Here is an 18,997-nt window from a genome sequence, read left to right on the forward strand (position 1 = left end):
ACTTAATTTAGAAAAAACACACAAGTACTATAATTACTGAATTTTACATGAACAAATCATTTTGTTCATTGCCCTGCGTCAACTTTTGAAAGAGCTGTAAACATAATCCCCAAGAAATGCTTTTATGATAAATCTTCGCTCTTTTTTTCACTCTGGATGTTAGAATTATTCAACTCTTTTTACTAAGAAGGGAGGACAGATCTTCTTGAGTTTTCCTTTTCACTTATTATATTGAACTTTAACTTACATATTTGCTGTAAAGAAGCAGTCAGCATATTTCTTTATGGCAGCCATGTGACCTTTGTCCCAGCTGTGTGTTCCTCTCAGCATGTGCATGCGCCCAAGGACAAGGAGACGCAAGTTTTGTTGGGCAAGATGAGTAACTACGTCAAGAAGCTGTTTGAAAAATATTGAAAATTAATAATTATAGTTTCATACTTAATGTAAACAATGTATGAATCTGCAAACAAATACAAATAATTTTTTCTTTTGTTAAGGAATGAATTGTGTTTGGAATTGCAATACCACATTGGCTATTGTGAAACTAACAAAGGCTGCAGAGCTATGTCAACTATTAACATAGCATACACTCTTCCTCCAAGGCTGTTAAAATGAGTAGGTTTTGCAAGACTTTTAGATACATGGTTGCTTTTAATTATTTTTAAAAACAAAAGAAAAATGAAGCAATAAAACTTGAATAAATGCAAATTTTGAATTGAATTAAAACAAACAGAGCTTTATTTACTTTATTTTTCACATAATCTGCAGGCAAATGTGACTCAGGGCATCTCAGAATTACAAAGGGATATGCAAGTCGAGAACTTAACAACCTGGGAACAGCTCAACATCAACTTTCCCCTTTTAAACCAGACCAGTTTGGCCATTGTATTTCAGTACTGTGCTAGAACATAACACATTCATTCGACAAACACTAAGGCACATTTACCAATTTAAATCAAAGTTTCTCTTGTACTGCAGTTACACACACACACAAAAAATCTTTCAGCTGAACATTTCTGATACATCCATGATGTTCAGAAAACCCTTGTGTAAATTTAAAAGACTTCTACCTTTTAACTATTGATTTGTATTAAGATCTAGATACTGGATTTTACTACGGAACAGACACTATTAGTTTGGGAAATGTTTGCCCATATTATTCAACAGGGTGATCACTGAACCAAATGCCTAACTTGCATATGTTGGAATCTAGGGGTTAAAACATTATGAAAGAAATGATTAATTAATAAGTGTATATTTACTGCATGGTTCAGGGAAAAAGGAATGTGATTAAGTGGCAATCACAGCATGGAGCAAAGTTGGCTGAGCAAAATTGTCTGCTCCAAAATACAGGGAGAGGAAATGCATAAAACGATTTAGGAGGAATGCTCAAACTAAAGGAGGTGGTGAGTAGCACAGGAGACACAGGCCAGATCAGAACAAAGAATGGCCTGCAAGAAACAAAGGGAATGGAAAACCAGTCTAGGAGGAAGATTAAGGCAGGAGGAGGTGTTAAAGAGAACAGCAGAAATTGGCCGGACAAGAACAGAATGGTGATTAGAAATATCTGGGGATGAATTAATTTCTGATCAACACAACAGGATAGTCTGGCCTGGAGGATTAAGATGGGAGTGCTACACCCCAGATATCTGCAAAACAGGAGATGACTTGTGATAACCCTTATGCAAAAAGATCTAGCAAAGGAAGACAACTTTTGTTCTGTATGATAATGAAATCTAGTAAAGGAAGCCAACTTTTGTTCTGTATGATAAGGTTGACCTATATAAACTGAACCAACTGGACAATAGGGGTCAGTCTTGGGGAGTAGCTCACTGTGCAGGTGACCTATGAACTAATGAGTGACCCAGAGCTCTGTTAAGTTTTATTCTTGTGCTGTGTAATAAATTGACTGTTGAACCGAATACCTTCTCCTATCACTTCATTCAAAGAACACGCTGGACTCAGACTACACATAGACTAAATTAAGAGTAAGGTAAAGCCAGAGTCCGACACATACTCCTCCAAACTGGGACTAATACCCTATTTCCTTTGGTGCAAATAAGGAAATCAAATTGATGTGGATGGTTATAAAAAATGAATGAGATTTTTTTTCAAAAATACAATCTAAATAAAGGAAATGTAGAGGTAGAATGGTGAACAATGAAGGTGTGCAATAACAACTTTTCTCATACATTTTTCTCTTTTTAATTGAGCGAAATTCATCATTTTATTAACTAAACATTCATTATTTGAATTCACAAAAGAATTGCTTGGTTCTTGATTGAATTTGAAAGCATTGCATAAAGAAATGCAAACAAAGCAACTTGGTCATACTAACACAGAATAGATCACTTGTGAAATGTTAGACGTGGCATGACTAACTTTTGTCATGGTAATTTCCCCTCTTTTCATCACCATCTAAAAAAATACACAAAAAGTTACAGAAACAGGATTTTTATGATTTCTCAATAACCCACAGCAATTGTGACACTGGCAATTATGCTATTAATGAGACACAAAGCCAAATGAAAAACAGGGCGGATCTAATAGTGAACATGGGCAAGTCTTGGCATTAATGACTGGCCTCACCTTCGCTTTTTATGGAAATTCCAGTTTTCAATGCTAGCTTCAGTCTAAATTGGCAGTGAGATCATCTGTCTGCCCTGTACTTCTCCAATGAACACCTCAAGGAATGCAATGGGACTACACCAGTGGTTCTCAACCTTTTTTGCTCTAGGCCCCACTTTAATTTTTCAAAATGTACGCCCCTCCATTAGCGGAAAAAAGTTATATATTCAAAAGAAGTTTTAATTAAACCATTTACTGCAGGTGCATTTCAATGCAATTAAGGTCGAGAATACACTGGAACACATATTTAATATTCAACTACTACTTCAATATGTCAACCATCTCAAACACACATTCAACAATTGTTGTCACTTCAATGGGAACCTTGCCCCTGAAAATGGCTGCAGACTTTGATTTGAGGGACTCATTTTGTTAGATTCAACCTTAACTCTCCATGTTTTGTAATTTCCAGTCGGTTTCTCTTAGCTTGTAGCAAATCACTAACAGCACTGAAGCCACATTCCACTAAATAAGACGATGGAAAATGGATCAATAGTTCCCTTGCTAAAGTAGTCAAGTTTGGGTATTTCTTTTCAATCTCATTAGACAGCCACATTATGGTTCCTTTCACTTTGAACAGAATTTTCACAGGTTCATCATGTTGCAACTCAGATAACTCCTCTTGATATCGCACTAGAACTTCAGATAAGTCCAATAGCAATGGCTAAGTTAACCAAGAGAGAAAATCCATTGCCTTTAAATTACAAAATCTATCATTGAAGTCAGTAACCAACATTTTCAAATGGTCAACAATGATGTTTATAGCAGCATTAGTTATCTCACACTTATTCAACCAATAGAATTGACTGAAATTTCTTTCAGAAATATTCCTTTGGCATAATTCTAGAAGTGTCATGAATCCAAATATCTTTGTTTTTTTTATCAACGAGCATCAATACTTGCTACTTGGAGTTGTTTGTTCAATGTACTTAGTTTCTCAAAAATGAATTTTGATCTCTTCAAAATTTTCTTTCAGTGATTTAAAATATTCCAATTTTGAATTGACATGGTTAGGATGTTTTACCCTCATATGAGCTTCCAGATGGCGTGCTTTCATTGATTCATTTGTCAAAGTCTGTTGGGATGATAGGCAAAAAGGTTCATTGTGTACAGCAGGTATAAACACAAACTTCAAGAACTCCAATGAATATTGAGGAACCCTTTGCTTGCTTGGTCTGCTCATTTTGAATATACACAGCGCAAGCTCCCTGAAACAGATTAATCAATATTTTATTGTCTTAGAATTGAAAAATGTAATAAAAGTAATGATCAAATCAAAGGAAGAATACTGACCCTAAAAAAAACACTAGCAATAGTTTCTGACATTTTTTCTCTCAGAGATTGCATCAAAACCACGTTAGCCTCATGATTTACTTTCTGGGGTCCCTATTTTTTTCCAATTTTGGCATCCCCCTCAGGCTGGCACCTGAAGTGGACCCCCCTGCCCCCCGCCCCATCAATACGCTAGTGCACAAAGATACATACAGATACAGGTCTCACTCACTATTGAACTGAAAAAAGTAAAGGGGATCATGAAGACATGATTGTTGAGATAATTTGGAATCCTCATCGCCAATGAGATAATTTGGAATGGATGATAATAAAGAGCGGTCAGAAAAAATATAATTATAATGTTAACGAAGGATAACAACAGTTAAAATAAGAGAAATAATGGAAAAAACAACAGAGAAACATCAGAAGAGCAAAAACACGTTATGAAAATAAAAAGAACAAAGTGATTTTACTTGGAAATTACCACAATTATGCTGTACTGACAGTGTTACCAAGTCACATCTTTCACACCAACATAACGAGTTTATTTTTTTCAAACCAACTTTTTAATCATTTCCCAAAATATTCATACTCCCCACTAAAGTATTCCCATGCCCCTCCAGTGGGGCGTACACCCCACCTTGAGAATCTATGGACCACACAATTTCTCACATGTTCCAGTTCTTAGGTCAGAAATCTGCCCAAACTTGTGCCAAGTTAAATCTGGTACAGGTGCCTAAGGGAACAAAGGGCAAGGGAATAATTCTTGCAGTCAGTACAGTCTGCCAAGACCCAAAAGCCACTATCTGTGCTGCAAAAGTTCTATGACATGGAATTACCCTCCCGCAAGGATTAATATGATTTTTAATCATTTTAAGTTCCTGCATAAATATGAAGAAAAATGCAGCAAAATACTGATTTAAGTAACACAGGTAATCAAGTTAGATTCCAGAGACTAAGGACTTTTACATTATGAATCTCGGAATCAGGATTCACATATATTGCAGTATCAGATTTGCAGTTACAGAAACAAAGTTTTTTTTCAACAACATTGGCACTGTTTAGCTAAAGCTGTCTTTAGAAAAAAATCATACAAAGGTTCCCACAAGTGCACAATATTTGAAGATTCCTATTTTTATACATACAGTAAAATCTCGTTAGAGTGTGCAGTTGGGGACCAAGATTTCATAACGTGTTACAGCTGAGTCGCGGAACAGATGCATATATGTCATGATTCAGGAAGCAGGAAAACAGAACTTAAGCCCACCCGAATTGTGCTGCTGTATCCACCCCCACCCCCTTCCAGTTGCGCTGCCGTCTCCCCCCCCCTCGCCCGCCCAACTTGCGCTGCCGGTCCCCCCCAACTTGCGCTGCCAGTTCCTCGCCCGCCCAACTCGCGCTATTGGTCTCTCGCCTGCCCGACTCGCACTGCTGTTCTCACCCCACCTCGCCCGCCCAACTCGTGCTGCTGGTCTCCCCCCCCCCACCCCCACCCATCATAAGAGTCCATTTTTGAGCTTGTGGCTGTTAGCCACTGTTAGCCTGTGTTGGAATCTAGGGGTTAAAACATTATGAAAGAAATGATTAATTAATAAGTTTATATGTACTGCATGGTTTAGGGAAAAAGAGGAATGTGATTAAGTGGCAATCACAGCATGGAGCAAAGTTGGCTGAGCAAAATTGTCTACTCCCAAAATACAGGGAGAGGAAATGCATAAAACGATTTAGGAGGAATGCTCAAACTGAAGGAGGTGGTGAGTAGCACAGGAAACACAGGCCAGACCAGAACAAAGAATGGCCTGCAAGAAACAAAGGGAATGGAAAACCAGTCTAGGAGGAAGATTAAGGCAGGAGGAGGTGTTAAAGAGAACAGCAGAAATTGGCCAGACAAGAACAGAATGGTGATTAGAAATATCTGGGGATGAATTAATTTCTGATCAACACAACGGGATAGTCTGGCCTGGAGGATTAAGATGGGAGTGCTACACCCCAGATATCTGCAAAACAGGAGATGACTGGTGATAACCCTTACGCAAAAGATCTAGCAAAGGAAGACAACTTTTGTTCTGTATGATAATGAAATCTAGCAAAGGAAGCCAACTTTTGTTCTGTATGATAAGGTTGATCTATATAAACTGAGCCAACTGGACAATAGGGGTCAGTCTTGGGGAATAGCTCACTGTGCAGGTGACCTATGAACTAATGACTGACCCAGAGCTCTGTTAAGTTTTATTCTTGTGCTGTGTAATAAATTGACTGTTGAACCGAATACCTTCTCCTATCACTTCATTCAAAGAACACACTGGACTCAGACCACACATAGACTAAATTAAGAGTAAGGTAAAGCCAGAGTCCGACACCTGGCATCCTAAAATCAATGTTGGGGGTCCACAGATACCCTGCGCTATAAGCGATTCCGCGGATTAACAAATCACGTTCTAACGAGGTTTCACTGTACACACAGACATGCACAAACACTCTGTTGGAGGTGTCATCTTTTCTAATGAAACATTAAAATGTGAGATTTCATAAATTGTGTCAGGTGGATGCAAAAGATTTAATGGAAAAGCAGAATTACCCCAAATCAATATTTATTTTCCAACCAATATTTCTAAAAACAGATGAACTGATCTCAGTCAGATCACTGATGGTAGGAGTGCGTACTGAAAACAATGGCTACCACATTTCCCACTTAACATCAGGGACAACATTTCAAGCATGTGGGTTAGCTCACCATTTGTGGAGAGGCAAAGTAAAGTGTAGATGAGCTTGTTTTCTTCTCCAGTCTTAAAATAACCCTCTCCCTCCACCCAATCCCATGATTGAAATGGGCTAGGTTTTTACCAGAATTAGTGTTTTACCAGAAATTTGTTCACCAGAAACTGAATTGGAGCAATTACAAGAGCAAGTTAAAGGTTAGAAATCTTGTGAGAAATTTGACTCCTAACTCCCACCATATACCAGTGTGAGAGATAATAGAATATAGGAAGTAAAGCTAGTATGAATGAAATAAGGAATACTGGACTGGACTAGAGGAAGTTAAGTAAGTGCTGAGTAGGGATGAATTTCGATAAGCGGATGAGGAAGGGTTAAGCAAGTATAATAGAATAAGGGTCTTAAAGTAATAGAAAGAATTAGCAAGTTCTGCATATAGAATTAGTAAGTCCTGGGGGTTGAGATGTGTGAATAAGGGCAAAGGCAGATTCATGAATAAGGACAATGGCATGATGGGACACAGACAGGATACCCCATGGTCTTTCAAGTTTACAGAAACTGGACATAGGCAGACAGAATTACCAAATGCCAAACCAATCCAGGAGGCAGAAGAATGTTAAGGGGGGGGGGGGGGGAGGGAGGGTACCTCTACTCTGAAATAAACTGTATAAAAGTTGGGTGAGCCCCACTATGTGTGTGTATTCCCATGGTAAGGGGAAGCACCCAACTTTGCACTGTTGTACAATAAATGTTCTTTGTTCTCAATTTTTGTCTCAAGCGAAATCTGTGAAGGTACTTCTGTTTCTCACAAATAGGGGCTCGTCCGGGATCCCACTCCCTCCACTGACAGAGTGCCCGACGACGGGGGTAGGTGCACCACAGCTGATTCAGCTGGACTCCCGGACGACGGGTGACTGGTCAGTGGACGAAGCGAGTGATATCCAAGAAGAGGCATTGAGAACAAACGAGAACGCTAAGGAAGCGCGCTAGGAATAGCTACTGGATCCCGGTAAGAGGAATTTTACTTACCTGCTAGTATGGGAGGAGTAAGTAGCAAGGGAAACAGTCCTAAAGAAGGATGGGAAGATCAGATATCTAAACATCGTCCGTTAGGATTAATGTTATCTGATTGTGGTGCGGGGAAAACCCGTGGGAAAGGTAAACAGACCATGGTCAGGTATTGCTGTCAGGAATGGGTTAAGAATCCGATAAAAGGGAGTTCGGTATATTAGCCAAAGTTCGGATAGGACAAGGACTGGATGGGTCAGGCATTGACATCTGGCTCTACCAAAATCAAGGAGCTAATATCGAGAGCAGAGAATATGCAGCCTGTTGGCTCAGTGGATCGTTTGATCAAATGATTTTGAGCGAAAAGGAATGTAAGAACAAGAAGGATGAGGAACCTTTTGCCCCTGAAATACAAGGATGGGATTTGTTACATTCCCTTCCTCCACCTTATGTTCCCCCTGTGCCGGCTCCTATCTCCCCCCTCTCACCTACGCTTTACCCTTCTTTACCTTCCCCTCCTCCTCCACAGTTAGAGGAAGAAGAAGAAAGTAGGGGTGGTATGATGATCCGCCTCAATTGACATGAGAGGGAGGAAACTTTGATTATGAGGGTCATTCAGAACAGTGTGAGACCCTTCAGGAGGGAAGGGCAGAACCCTTGGCAGTCAAGGAAGTTGTGGAGGGACAGCAGGGAAATGTTAGGAGCTGTGTGCCAGCTCCTGGATGTTGGGAGGAGCGCCAGGAGTGGGGAAGTAGAGACCAGAGCAGAGGCAGGGGTAGAGGAGAATTCCGAGGACGACGACCATTCCCGGGACTCCGTGGAGACCCTGGTAGAAATTGGGAAACAGGAGCATTAGTTTGCTATTATTGTAAAAAGGAGGGACACTTTAAGAGAGAATGCCCAATGCGAGCCAGGGAGACACAGTCTTATGCATTGATAGAGGCAGATTATGAATAGGGGGGTCACGATTCTCAGTCAATACACACCGTGGGGCTGCACGGAGAACCATTGGTAAATTTAAGCATAGGACTCCACGGTGACGAGATGACTTTTCTAGTAGATTCTGGGGCAGCCCGGTCTAGTATTTTACAACGGCCCGAGGGTGTTAAAACAGAAGGGACAGTGATGATTTCGGGAGTGGGAGGACGAGATTTTACGGTCCCTATACTAAAGAACGTAAGGATACAAATGGGAGAAAAGATAATAACAGAGGATATTTTACTAGTCCCCAAGATGGAATTTGCTTGTTGGGACGGGATTTACAGGACCAATTGGCTATCGGTACCAGACCACAGGGATCAGGTATCGGGGTTCAATTTTATGTACTAACAGAGGAGGATCGGGATCTAATAAATCCTAGAGTATGGGCAAAAAGAGGGAATAGAGGAGGGTTAGATGTTCCTCCCCTGCAAGTTACTTTAAAAGACCATGACCAAGTAATTAGACGAAAACAGTATCCAATTCCTATGGCTGGCCGAAAGGGGCTGCAGCCAGTAATTGACCAATTGGTGAAAGATGGTATACTCGAACCTTGTATGTCACCTTTTAATACCCCAATTTTAATGTGCTGGAAGGTGGCTTACTGATTCTAGAATTTTAAAGTATGAAGCGATTCTCATGGATAGGGATGATTTGACACTGATTATAAACAAAGAACAGAATCCAGCCGCCTTCTGATACTCCAAATTCTGATACTGTCCTCAATGATTTAGAGCATGTATGTTTAGAAGTGATAGATTTACAGACAAAAATTAGAGATGATTTAAGTGATGAACCTTTACGGGAGGGTGAAAGATGGTTTATTGATGGATCTTTCCCTGCATTGACGGCATTCGGTATAGCGGGTATAGTGTAGTGGATGGGAATGAAGGAGTTGTGATTGAAGCCGGTCGTCTTCCCAGTCATTGGTCGGCACAATCCTGTGAATTATATGCCCTCTGTAGAGCTCTCTAGGGTTTAGAGGGAAAGGTGGGCACAATCTATACCGACTCAAAGTATGCTTTTTGTGTAGTGCACACCTTTAGAAAGATTTGGAAAGAGCGGGGAATGATAACTGGGAAAGGACAAAAGTTAATCCATGAAAACTTAATTGTTCAATCCTTAGATGCTCTTATGTTACCTGAGGAGATAGCTGTAGTTCATGTACGGGGCCATCAAATTATTGACAGTCCTGAAGCACAGGGGAACAGACGAGCAGATGAAGCTGCCAAACAGGCTGCACTCACAGAAAAAATAGACATGCAGCTGTTACTCCCCACCCCACATGAGGTTAAAAAGACTCCCATCTTTTCATGGGAAGAGGAGGTTTATATGAAAGACCAGGGAATGCGTCAAACTGCCGATGGGTTGTGGTGGAGACAGAGGGACGCCAAGTACTGAACAAAGCCTTGGCTCGTCAGATTATTGATCAGCTCCACCAGCAGACACATTGGGGAACACAGGCACTTGCTGATGCTTTTGTACGGTCCTTTAATTGCTCGGGAATATACACCATAGCCAAGCAAAGTACTCGGGGGTGCTCAATCTGTCAGCGAGTGAATAAGAAAGTCATGCGCCAGGTAATGCCTGGTGGTCGCGATATAGCCGTACGCCCGTTTCAACTAATACAGATTGACTTCACGGAATTACCTAAGACAGGGGCTTATAAATACCTTCTGGTGATGGTGGATCATTTTACTCGATGGGTTGAGGCTTTCTCGACCCCTAATGATCATGCTAGCACCGTTATCCGGATATTACTCGAGTCTGTTATTCCGCATTATGGCATTATTCAAACTATTGACTCAGATCGAGGTACACGTTTTACCTCGCAGGTACTCCAGGGTGTGTGTAAAATCCTGGGAATAGATTGGCAGTTACATACCCCATGGCACCCCCAGAGTTCAGGCCGTGTTGAACGGATGAATCAGACCCTGAAAAATCAACTCACTCGACTTCATGAGGAAACTGGCCTCTCCTGGATTAAATGCTTACCCTTAGCTTTAATTAGGACTCGCACAGCTCCTCGTAAGGACCTTGCTGTCTCACCATATGAAATGATGTTTGGTCTTCCTTACATGGGATTCCACAATGATACCCATACCCCTGAGGCTAATGACCAGTACATATCTAAATATTTACAGGGACTTTCTACTTCTCTGTATGACAAGACAGAAGGGTTTATTAGCTCAAAACCAACCCCTGGACTATCCTATTCATTCTGTTAAACCTGGTGATTGGGTATATGTAAAAGCATGGCAAGACCATAAACTAAAACCGATATGGGACGGCCCTTATTGTGTACTTCTGATTACAGACATTGCAGTGCGAACAAAAGAAAAGGGGTGGACTCACATACAACGCATTAAACAAGCTAATCCACGAACTAAAGACGTTGATAATATACCCTCCACCTGGCGTGCAGTCTCGCATCCTTCTGGTCTGAAAGTTACGCTATGCCGGGAAAAAGTGCTGTAATGTTATTTTTATTATTTGCTGTATTGTTTTTCTGCTGGTTCCCAATTTTTGGGAAACCACCCAATTGTACACAATGTATTAAGTCCTCCTGGAATAGGGGCAGCAGAGGTGATGATTACTTTGAGAAATGGACAAGTTTACCTTTAGAATGCAGACAGGGCACAGGTATAGAGTGTATTCATAGTGGGGTACCTTATTTAGTATGGTTTAATTTAGGATCCCAACATGGACCAGGGAAACAGAACTGCCCTAGGGGAGTGGATTGGGTTTGTGTCCTGCCCTCTACAGATATTAAAGAGATGAGTGCTAAAAATATGGTACAAAGAAGATGGTGGGAAAATGATAGGCAGAACATTAGTCAGGGCTATACCTGGAGTAGGGATAAAGGGGGTGTATATGCTAATGCTCACAGACAAACTGCTACTCACAGGTTAGGTGACAATAAACGCCCCCCAACTTGGCATCTTGTAAATCATCCTTTGGGTCACGAATACATTCGGAAGGCTAAAGGCCATCACTATAAGGGGGATTCCAGTTGTAATCAGCTCAAGCTGCTCCAGAGTACCACAGCTGTTTGGCATTTAAACCGTTTAATCAGACTCCAGGCAGTTTTGGAGATTATCACCAAACAGACAGCGATGGCCTTGGATTTATTTGCTGAAGAACAGCGACAGATACGAGCTACAGCTTATCAAAACCGCCTCGCTCTCGATTACTTGTTGGCTGCTGAGGGCGGCGTTTGTGGAAGATCGATTGATGAAACGGTCACAATGGTCAGGCAGTTGAACTTTTTACTGGTGATTTATAGCAGTTGGACTCGTTATTTTAGCCATCATGATACTTCCCTGCCTAATGACTTGTGTGCAGTGTTTAATTCAACGGACGCTTCGTCAGATCACTACAACCCAAAGGATGTATGTTTCCCAAGCTCCGTCTGATGATGCTGAGATTGCAGTTCGTTTGATGACTCGCTGGGAAAAAGACCAAGCTTCCAGTTGAGAATTTACTAAGCGTAGCTAAAAGAAAAAGTGTGGATTGTGAGAGATAATAGAATATAGGAAGTAAAGCTAGTATGAATGAAATAAGGAATACTGGACTGGACTAGAGAAAGTTAAGTAAGTGCTGAGTAGGGATGAATTCCGATAAGAGTGTGAGGTTACGCAAGTATAATAGAATAAGGGTCTTAATAGTGATAGAAAGAATTAGCATGTTCTGCATATAGAATTAGTAAGTCCTGGGGGTTGAGATATGTGAATAAGGGCAAAGGCAGATTCATGAATAAGGACAATGACATGATGGGACCCAGACAGGTCTTTCAAGTTTACAGAAACTGCACATAGGCAGACAGAATTACCAAATGCCAAACCAATCCAGGAGGTAAAAGAATGTTGGGGGGGGGGGGGGAGGGTTCCTCTACACTGAAATGAACTGTATAAAAGTTGGGTGAGCCCCACTATGTGTGTGTATTCCCATGGTAAGGGGAAGCACCCAACTTTGCACTGTTGTACAATAAATGTTCTTTGTTCTCAATTTTTGTCTCGAGCGAAATCTGTGAAGGTACTTCTGTTTCTCACACCAGGCTTATGTGAGGTGTACGATGGCAAACCGTCCACTTGCCTGGATGAGTACTACTCCATAAATATTCAAGAACCTTAACAGCACCTTCCAAACCCATCACAAAAGCATGGGAAAACCAGCATTTGGAAGGTATCCTCCAAGCCACACACACCTTACTGACTTGGAAATACATCTCCAATCATCAAACTCCTGAAACTCTCGCCCTAACAGCATTGAAGGTATACACATACTTCAAGAATTGCAGCTGTTCAAGAAGGCAACTCACCTTCTCAAGAATAATTAGGGATGTGCATCTAAATGTTGGGTCAGCCTTGGATGCCCACAACTCTCCAATAGTATAAAACATGTTATATAATCTAACAGTTGGCATAAAATGATCCCAAAACCATTGAAACTGCACAAGGTAAAACGTTATACACTATTCAAATGGCGCAGGATAAAAACTCTTTCTTCAGTGATCAATTAACTGAAGTGCATTGATAAAATGGCACAAAAACAGACAATAGTGGAAACATTTAGATCAGGCAGCATCTGTAGAAAGAGAAACAGAATTAAACATTTCAATCAAAAACCTATTGATTGTTACTAACATTCCTTGTTCTTTCATTTTAGATTTTCAGCATCTGCATTTTAAATTTTTTTTCATTTACAGGTAAAAATATATGGGCTTGAAAATTTACATCCATCTGTAAACTAAGTGGCTAATTGGACATTTAAAAACAATTAACCCAACAATGAAACAGAGAGCTTTAAATGTATCCTGTGCTTCACACCTTCCCACACATTCAAAGTTGAACCTCCTTCTCATGCACTTGGACTTTTTATCTATGTCATTCTAGATAACAAAAGCCCCTGCTTATTGGAGTGGGAAGCTAGCGATATTTCAGTCAGCACAAGGCAACTTGAAACTAGTATAATTTAAAATGAGAAGCTAAAGAAATCAACCTAATTCTACTCAAGAAATGTTAATAATCTGAAGACTAGAAATTTTTCCTGTAGAGCATTATAATTGTCAACCTCTTTAAAAAAAATACATTAAAATATATATATAGGTGAACTCTAGATAAGGTCTCAAAAGAGCCTGCTGCCCACCCCCTCCCCCTCCATTTTGTTCAGGCACCCGCTACATTTTGCTCATACCTTGATGAAGGGCCGAAGCCTGAAACGTTGGTTATGTGTCTATCATTGTTACACAAAATACATTGTTTGACCTGCTGAGTTTCTCCAACATGGTGTTTTTACTTTAATCATGGTGTCTGCAGACTTTTGATTGTTTCCTATTAGATATCCTAGAAATTCTCAACCCTTTTTTCAGCTGTGCCCCCCCCCCCAACTGCCTCCGGACTCTGCTCAAAGTTTATGGGCCCCTTCCCCGTGAAGGTTCAGTTTTGGTTTCTTCTGTATTTCTCTCCTACTGATTACATTTTAAAAAATGATGTTATGCGAGGTGAAAAGAAATCAAGGCTTTTACCCAAATGTGTTGTGGCTCCTAAGGGGAAGGGATTGGGGGTGGAAGAGGTGGCATAGGTCCCCCATTGAAAATGGCTGTCTACAAGGCTATGGAATAAGAACAAAGGTAGAATAAGGCCAGATGACTGGATAACAGAGACTTGATGAGCTCAATGACCCCCTTTGTGGGGACCATGGACTGAAATCAATTTTAAAAAAAATGTTTTTTTTTGTACAGTCACAAGGAAAGAAGCATGGAAGAAACGAAACTAGGCAGGGAAGAGGGGCAGTAAACTTTGAGCAGACTCCTAAGGGTGCCAATAGCCACAAAAAAGCTCATATAGTTCAGGTTCACTAATAAACTTAAAAATAGAAACACTTTCAAAACATATTCCTACACTTTGATATATAACTAACAAAATCCATGTCTAAGTTATGACAATTTATAAAATATGGTAAAAACAATTAAATGGAAAAAAAGTATGCCATCAAAAAATCCCCAAACTTACTGTGTGGGTGATAAATAAAACCTCCTATGCTAATCTTTAGTTCCTGTGTTGAACTGCATTAATTACATTGCTTTAAAGACAGGTCAGAAAGCTTGAGATGCTGATATTTTGCATTGTGAAGACCATAATTACCAAATATGATAACGACTCAAATATTTTACAAAACTGAAGCAATATATGCCATCAAAACTTTTCAAAGAATTCCAATGACGTGAACATTTGATAAGATAGCTACAATCTCAAATATTGTTGAATATGTAAAATATAAAAAAAAACACAAATGGAAAACATTTCACAGCTTCAACTGATTACTGCAATTTATTTGAGGCCTCTTAAAAATATATTTGAACATCAAGATTTTGGCCCTAACCAAGAGTTAAGAGTTCAATAGATACAAAGATTAAATGGAAGGTTATGCTGACTTGTTTGGTGAAGAAGATTTACGTGGAGCACAGATTAGTTAAAATGAACACCTCTTTCTATGCTACACTCTCAATGCAAGTGAAATTCCATTCACGCAGACAATTGAGATGTGAGTGAACACAGTGACTGATGCTGTCACAGATTGCAGATAGCATAAAATTTATAGAAATAGAGAATTGTTATCACGGAATATAATTTTGATACATAAAAATTAATAATAGACAAAAACCCAACTACCAAAATTTAAAAATTGAAATAAAAACATTTGAAGGCATCAACATTTTTAAGAGATCTTAATAAAATGTTCATCCAATATTTTTCCCCAACACAAGTTATTTCAAGCTGTGCACATGTATGAGTTTAGTCAGAATAATACTGGCAATATAGTAATTGACTACACTCCCAATTTTCCCTCACTCTGGATTTTTAAAATCAAAATTCTTGATCCTGAATAAACAGTGAATCATCCTGAAGCTTTCTGTTTAAAACACACATTAATTTCAAAAGGTGGGGTATAACCAAGGAAATAAAATGACAACTCATTCTAAATGTGCTAAAAAGGACAAATTTAATAACGTGATATATTTCAATGATAATATCATGCAATGTTGATTTGACTGACTATCCACTGTTTTAAATAATAGGGCCATTGACACCACTTCAGCTAATTGTGTACATGTAAAAATAATGAAATTAAATTGTGAATTGATGTTATAATTGAAAAGGCAGCATACCACAATAATAAACACAATACGCCAGAAGACTTCCCTGATCTATGATTTCAGTGATCAGTCTTGAAAAACACTAGAATGTGTTTGGAACATTTAAACTGAATCTAATTGTTGCCCATTTCCTTTTGTCATGCATTAGAATGCCTATTACTTAAGTGTATTTAGAAATGTAACTAGAAAGAAAAAACTAAATAATACACCCTCCCACCCAAAACCCCCCAAAGAAAAGAAATTTCTACAAAAAATATACAGGAAAAAAAATACTAAGAAAAATATAGTTGGATTTTTCTTGAAAAGACTCAAAGATCTCATGTAAAAATATTTCCACAAAAAAAAAACCCAATTAATTAAGGGAAAACTTCATGGAACCAGAGGAATCAAAGGAATTATTTATAAATTCAATCCCAATGTTTGAGCATATGGGTTCCAAATCTGTAAAAAAAAGTAGAATATTTCCCTTACAAATTATATGTAATTTTTTTCTTATGGAATACAGCTTTGAATTTCTGTTTGTCATCTTCCTAATGTTAAAGAAACATCTGATTTCCAAGTAACAGCAATACACTTCCTCACTTTTACCAGAGCTAATTTAACCAACTTCAAATGAGAATCTGATCAAACTAATTTCGGAATTATATTTCCATAATTCCCCATCAAGAATAATTCAGGATTTAACAGAAAAATAACACCAGTAACTTGTTGCAAAAAATTACTAATAGAAATCCAAAATGGTTTGACTTTTGAACAAGACCAAGTAGAGTGGAGAAAAGTTCCAATTTCTTCACCACACCTAAAACATTGGTCTGAAATATCTGATTTTCATTTATTCAATTTTTTGAGGCATAAAAAATAAAATTGATGTAAAAAATTACATTGAAGTAACCTATATCTTACATTAATTGTATTAATCATATCCATAAACAAATTTTGCCATATCTGCTGATCTATTAATACATTCAAATCATGTTCCCATCTTTCCTTTGACCTGTATTTAATAATTCCTTTATATATCATAAATATTTTGATATATAACTATTTATCCTTGTGCTTATTAAAAATAAAATTTAAAAAATGTTACTACAAAGTAATGCAAAATAATTAATTCAGTTTTTCGCATATGAATATTACAAGCAAGGCCAACATTTATTTTTCATCCCCAATTGCTTTCAAAAGGCGAGGATGAACCATTATCCTGCATCACAATGGTTCTTCTGTTGTTGGTATCAAGTCCCAGCATTTAATCCTAACAATGACGACTATGTTTTCAAATCAGGAGCTATGGTATTCACTATTGTAGTCCTCTTGTACTTGAAGGACATGAGGTGGGAGATCAATTGTTCCCTTCATTTCAAGGGGAGTCACTCTCACCTCTCGAATTCAGATAGTTGTTTGATGCCTGGATCTCTTCAATCTGAGGCACCTGCAAGCTCACACCAAGACACAAGAGCAACTTGTCCGTGAACTACTCTTTGCAGACGATGCCGCTTTAGTTGACCATTCAGAGCCAGCTCTCCAGCGCATGACGTCCTGTTTTGCGGAAATTGCCAAAATGTTTGGCCTGGAAGTCAGCCCGAAGAAAACTGAGGTCCTCCATCAGCCAGCCCCCCCACACCTCCATCGGGCACACTGAACTCAAAACGTTCAACCAGTTTACCTACCTCGGCTGCACCATCTCATCTGATGCAAGGATCGACAAAGAGATAGACAACAGACTCGCCAAGGCAAATAGCGCCTTTGGAAGACTACACAAAAGTCTGGAAAAACAACCACCTGAAGAAACACACAAAGATCAGCGTGTACAGAGCCGTTGTCATACTCACGCTCCTGTTCGGCTCCGAATCATGGGTTCTCTACCAGCATCACCTACGGCTCCTAGAACGCTTCCATCAGCGCTGTCTCCGCTCCATCCTCAACATTCATTGGAATGACTTCATCACCAACATTGAAGTACTCGAGCTTGCAGAGTCTGCAAGCATCGAATCCATGCTGCTGAAGACCTAACTGCGCTGGGTGGGTCACATCTCCAGAATGGAGGACCATCACCTTCCCAAGATCGTGTTATATGGGAGCTCTCCACTGGCCATCGTGTCAGAGGTGCACCAAAGAAGAGGTACAAGGACTGCCTAAAGAAATCTCTTGGTGCCTGCCCACATTGACCACTGCCAGTGGGCTGATATCGCCTCCAACCGTGCATCTTGGCGCCTCACAGTTCGGTGGGCAGCAACCTCCTTTGAAGAAGACCGCAGAGCCCATCTCACTGACAAAAGACAAAGGAAGAAAAACCCAACCCCAACCAACCAATTTTCCCTTGCAACCGCTGCAACCATGCCTGCCTGTCCCGCATCGGACTTGTCAGTCACCAACGAGCCTGCAGCAGACGTGGACATACCCCTCCATAAATCTTCGTCCGCAAAGCCAAGCCAAAGGGAGAAAGAGAAGAGGATTAAATTTTGTGATGATGTTGCAATGAAGAAGTTTTAGCAAAACACATCTGTAATCAAGTCATACTCTTGTTAACACTATCAACATGGTCCATCTCCATGCTGATGATTAAGAATCAATTGATTGGGTTGTAATTATAGCTGGATTGGATTTATTCTGCTTTGTGGACCTTGTTACATTTTCAGGTAAATGCCCCTGTTGTAGCAGTACTTCTCATTTTATTTCCTTGCAACAATGAAGTAGCCATTTAGTCCATGCAGTGTGTACTGGCTCTCAGAACAATCTCTTCAATCATTGCTTATTGCACTGTTCCCTCTCACTTAACTGTAAATTCCCTCCAATTCTCTAATCACCCAACAAAACTATACCAAATGTACTGTTGCCATTTAACCTACCAATTAACATATCTTTGGAAGGTGGTAAGATACCAGAGCATTGAATCCATATGAGTATGGGGAGAACAGGATTGAGCCAGGGTCAGTAGAGATGAGGCAATAATTCTATCCATTGCCACTCTGCAGCTTAAATGGATTGGAGTCTTTAGATCTACTGCCAGGAGGTTTCTGGTTAATACTTTTTATGGTATCTATTGTCCTCTGCCATGTCCTGATATTATGTGGAGTGAATCAAAATATAGACTGGCTTATGTGATGGTGGAGATCTCAAGAGAAAGCCAAGATGACCCACCATTGAATGATGTAATACCCTTGAGAGTCTCTTCCTTCTACCAGTTTTAATAGACTACTATCATTCACAACTCTGCATGTGGCAAGATTGCAGAGCTTT

General features: G+C 39.6%; 1 protein-coding gene across 3 annotated transcripts in view; it reads right to left on the bottom strand.

Moving 5' to 3' along the window:
- Positions 1–18,997, bottom strand: part of prorp (protein only RNase P catalytic subunit) — a 106,161-nt gene that overhangs the window by 15,129 nt on the left and 72,035 nt on the right. For all 3 annotated transcript variants that reach the window (XM_069916827.1, XM_069916828.1, XM_069916826.1), the window contains one exon: positions 248–396. In XM_069916827.1, coding sequence (XP_069772928.1) covers positions 248–396 — 149 coding nt within the window. The remainder of the gene's footprint in view (positions 1–247; positions 397–18,997) is intronic.

This window comes from Narcine bancroftii, chromosome 2, assembly GCF_036971445.1.
Source record: "Narcine bancroftii isolate sNarBan1 chromosome 2, sNarBan1.hap1, whole genome shotgun sequence".
Classification (NCBI taxonomy): Eukaryota; Metazoa; Chordata; class Chondrichthyes; order Torpediniformes; family Narcinidae; genus Narcine; species Narcine bancroftii.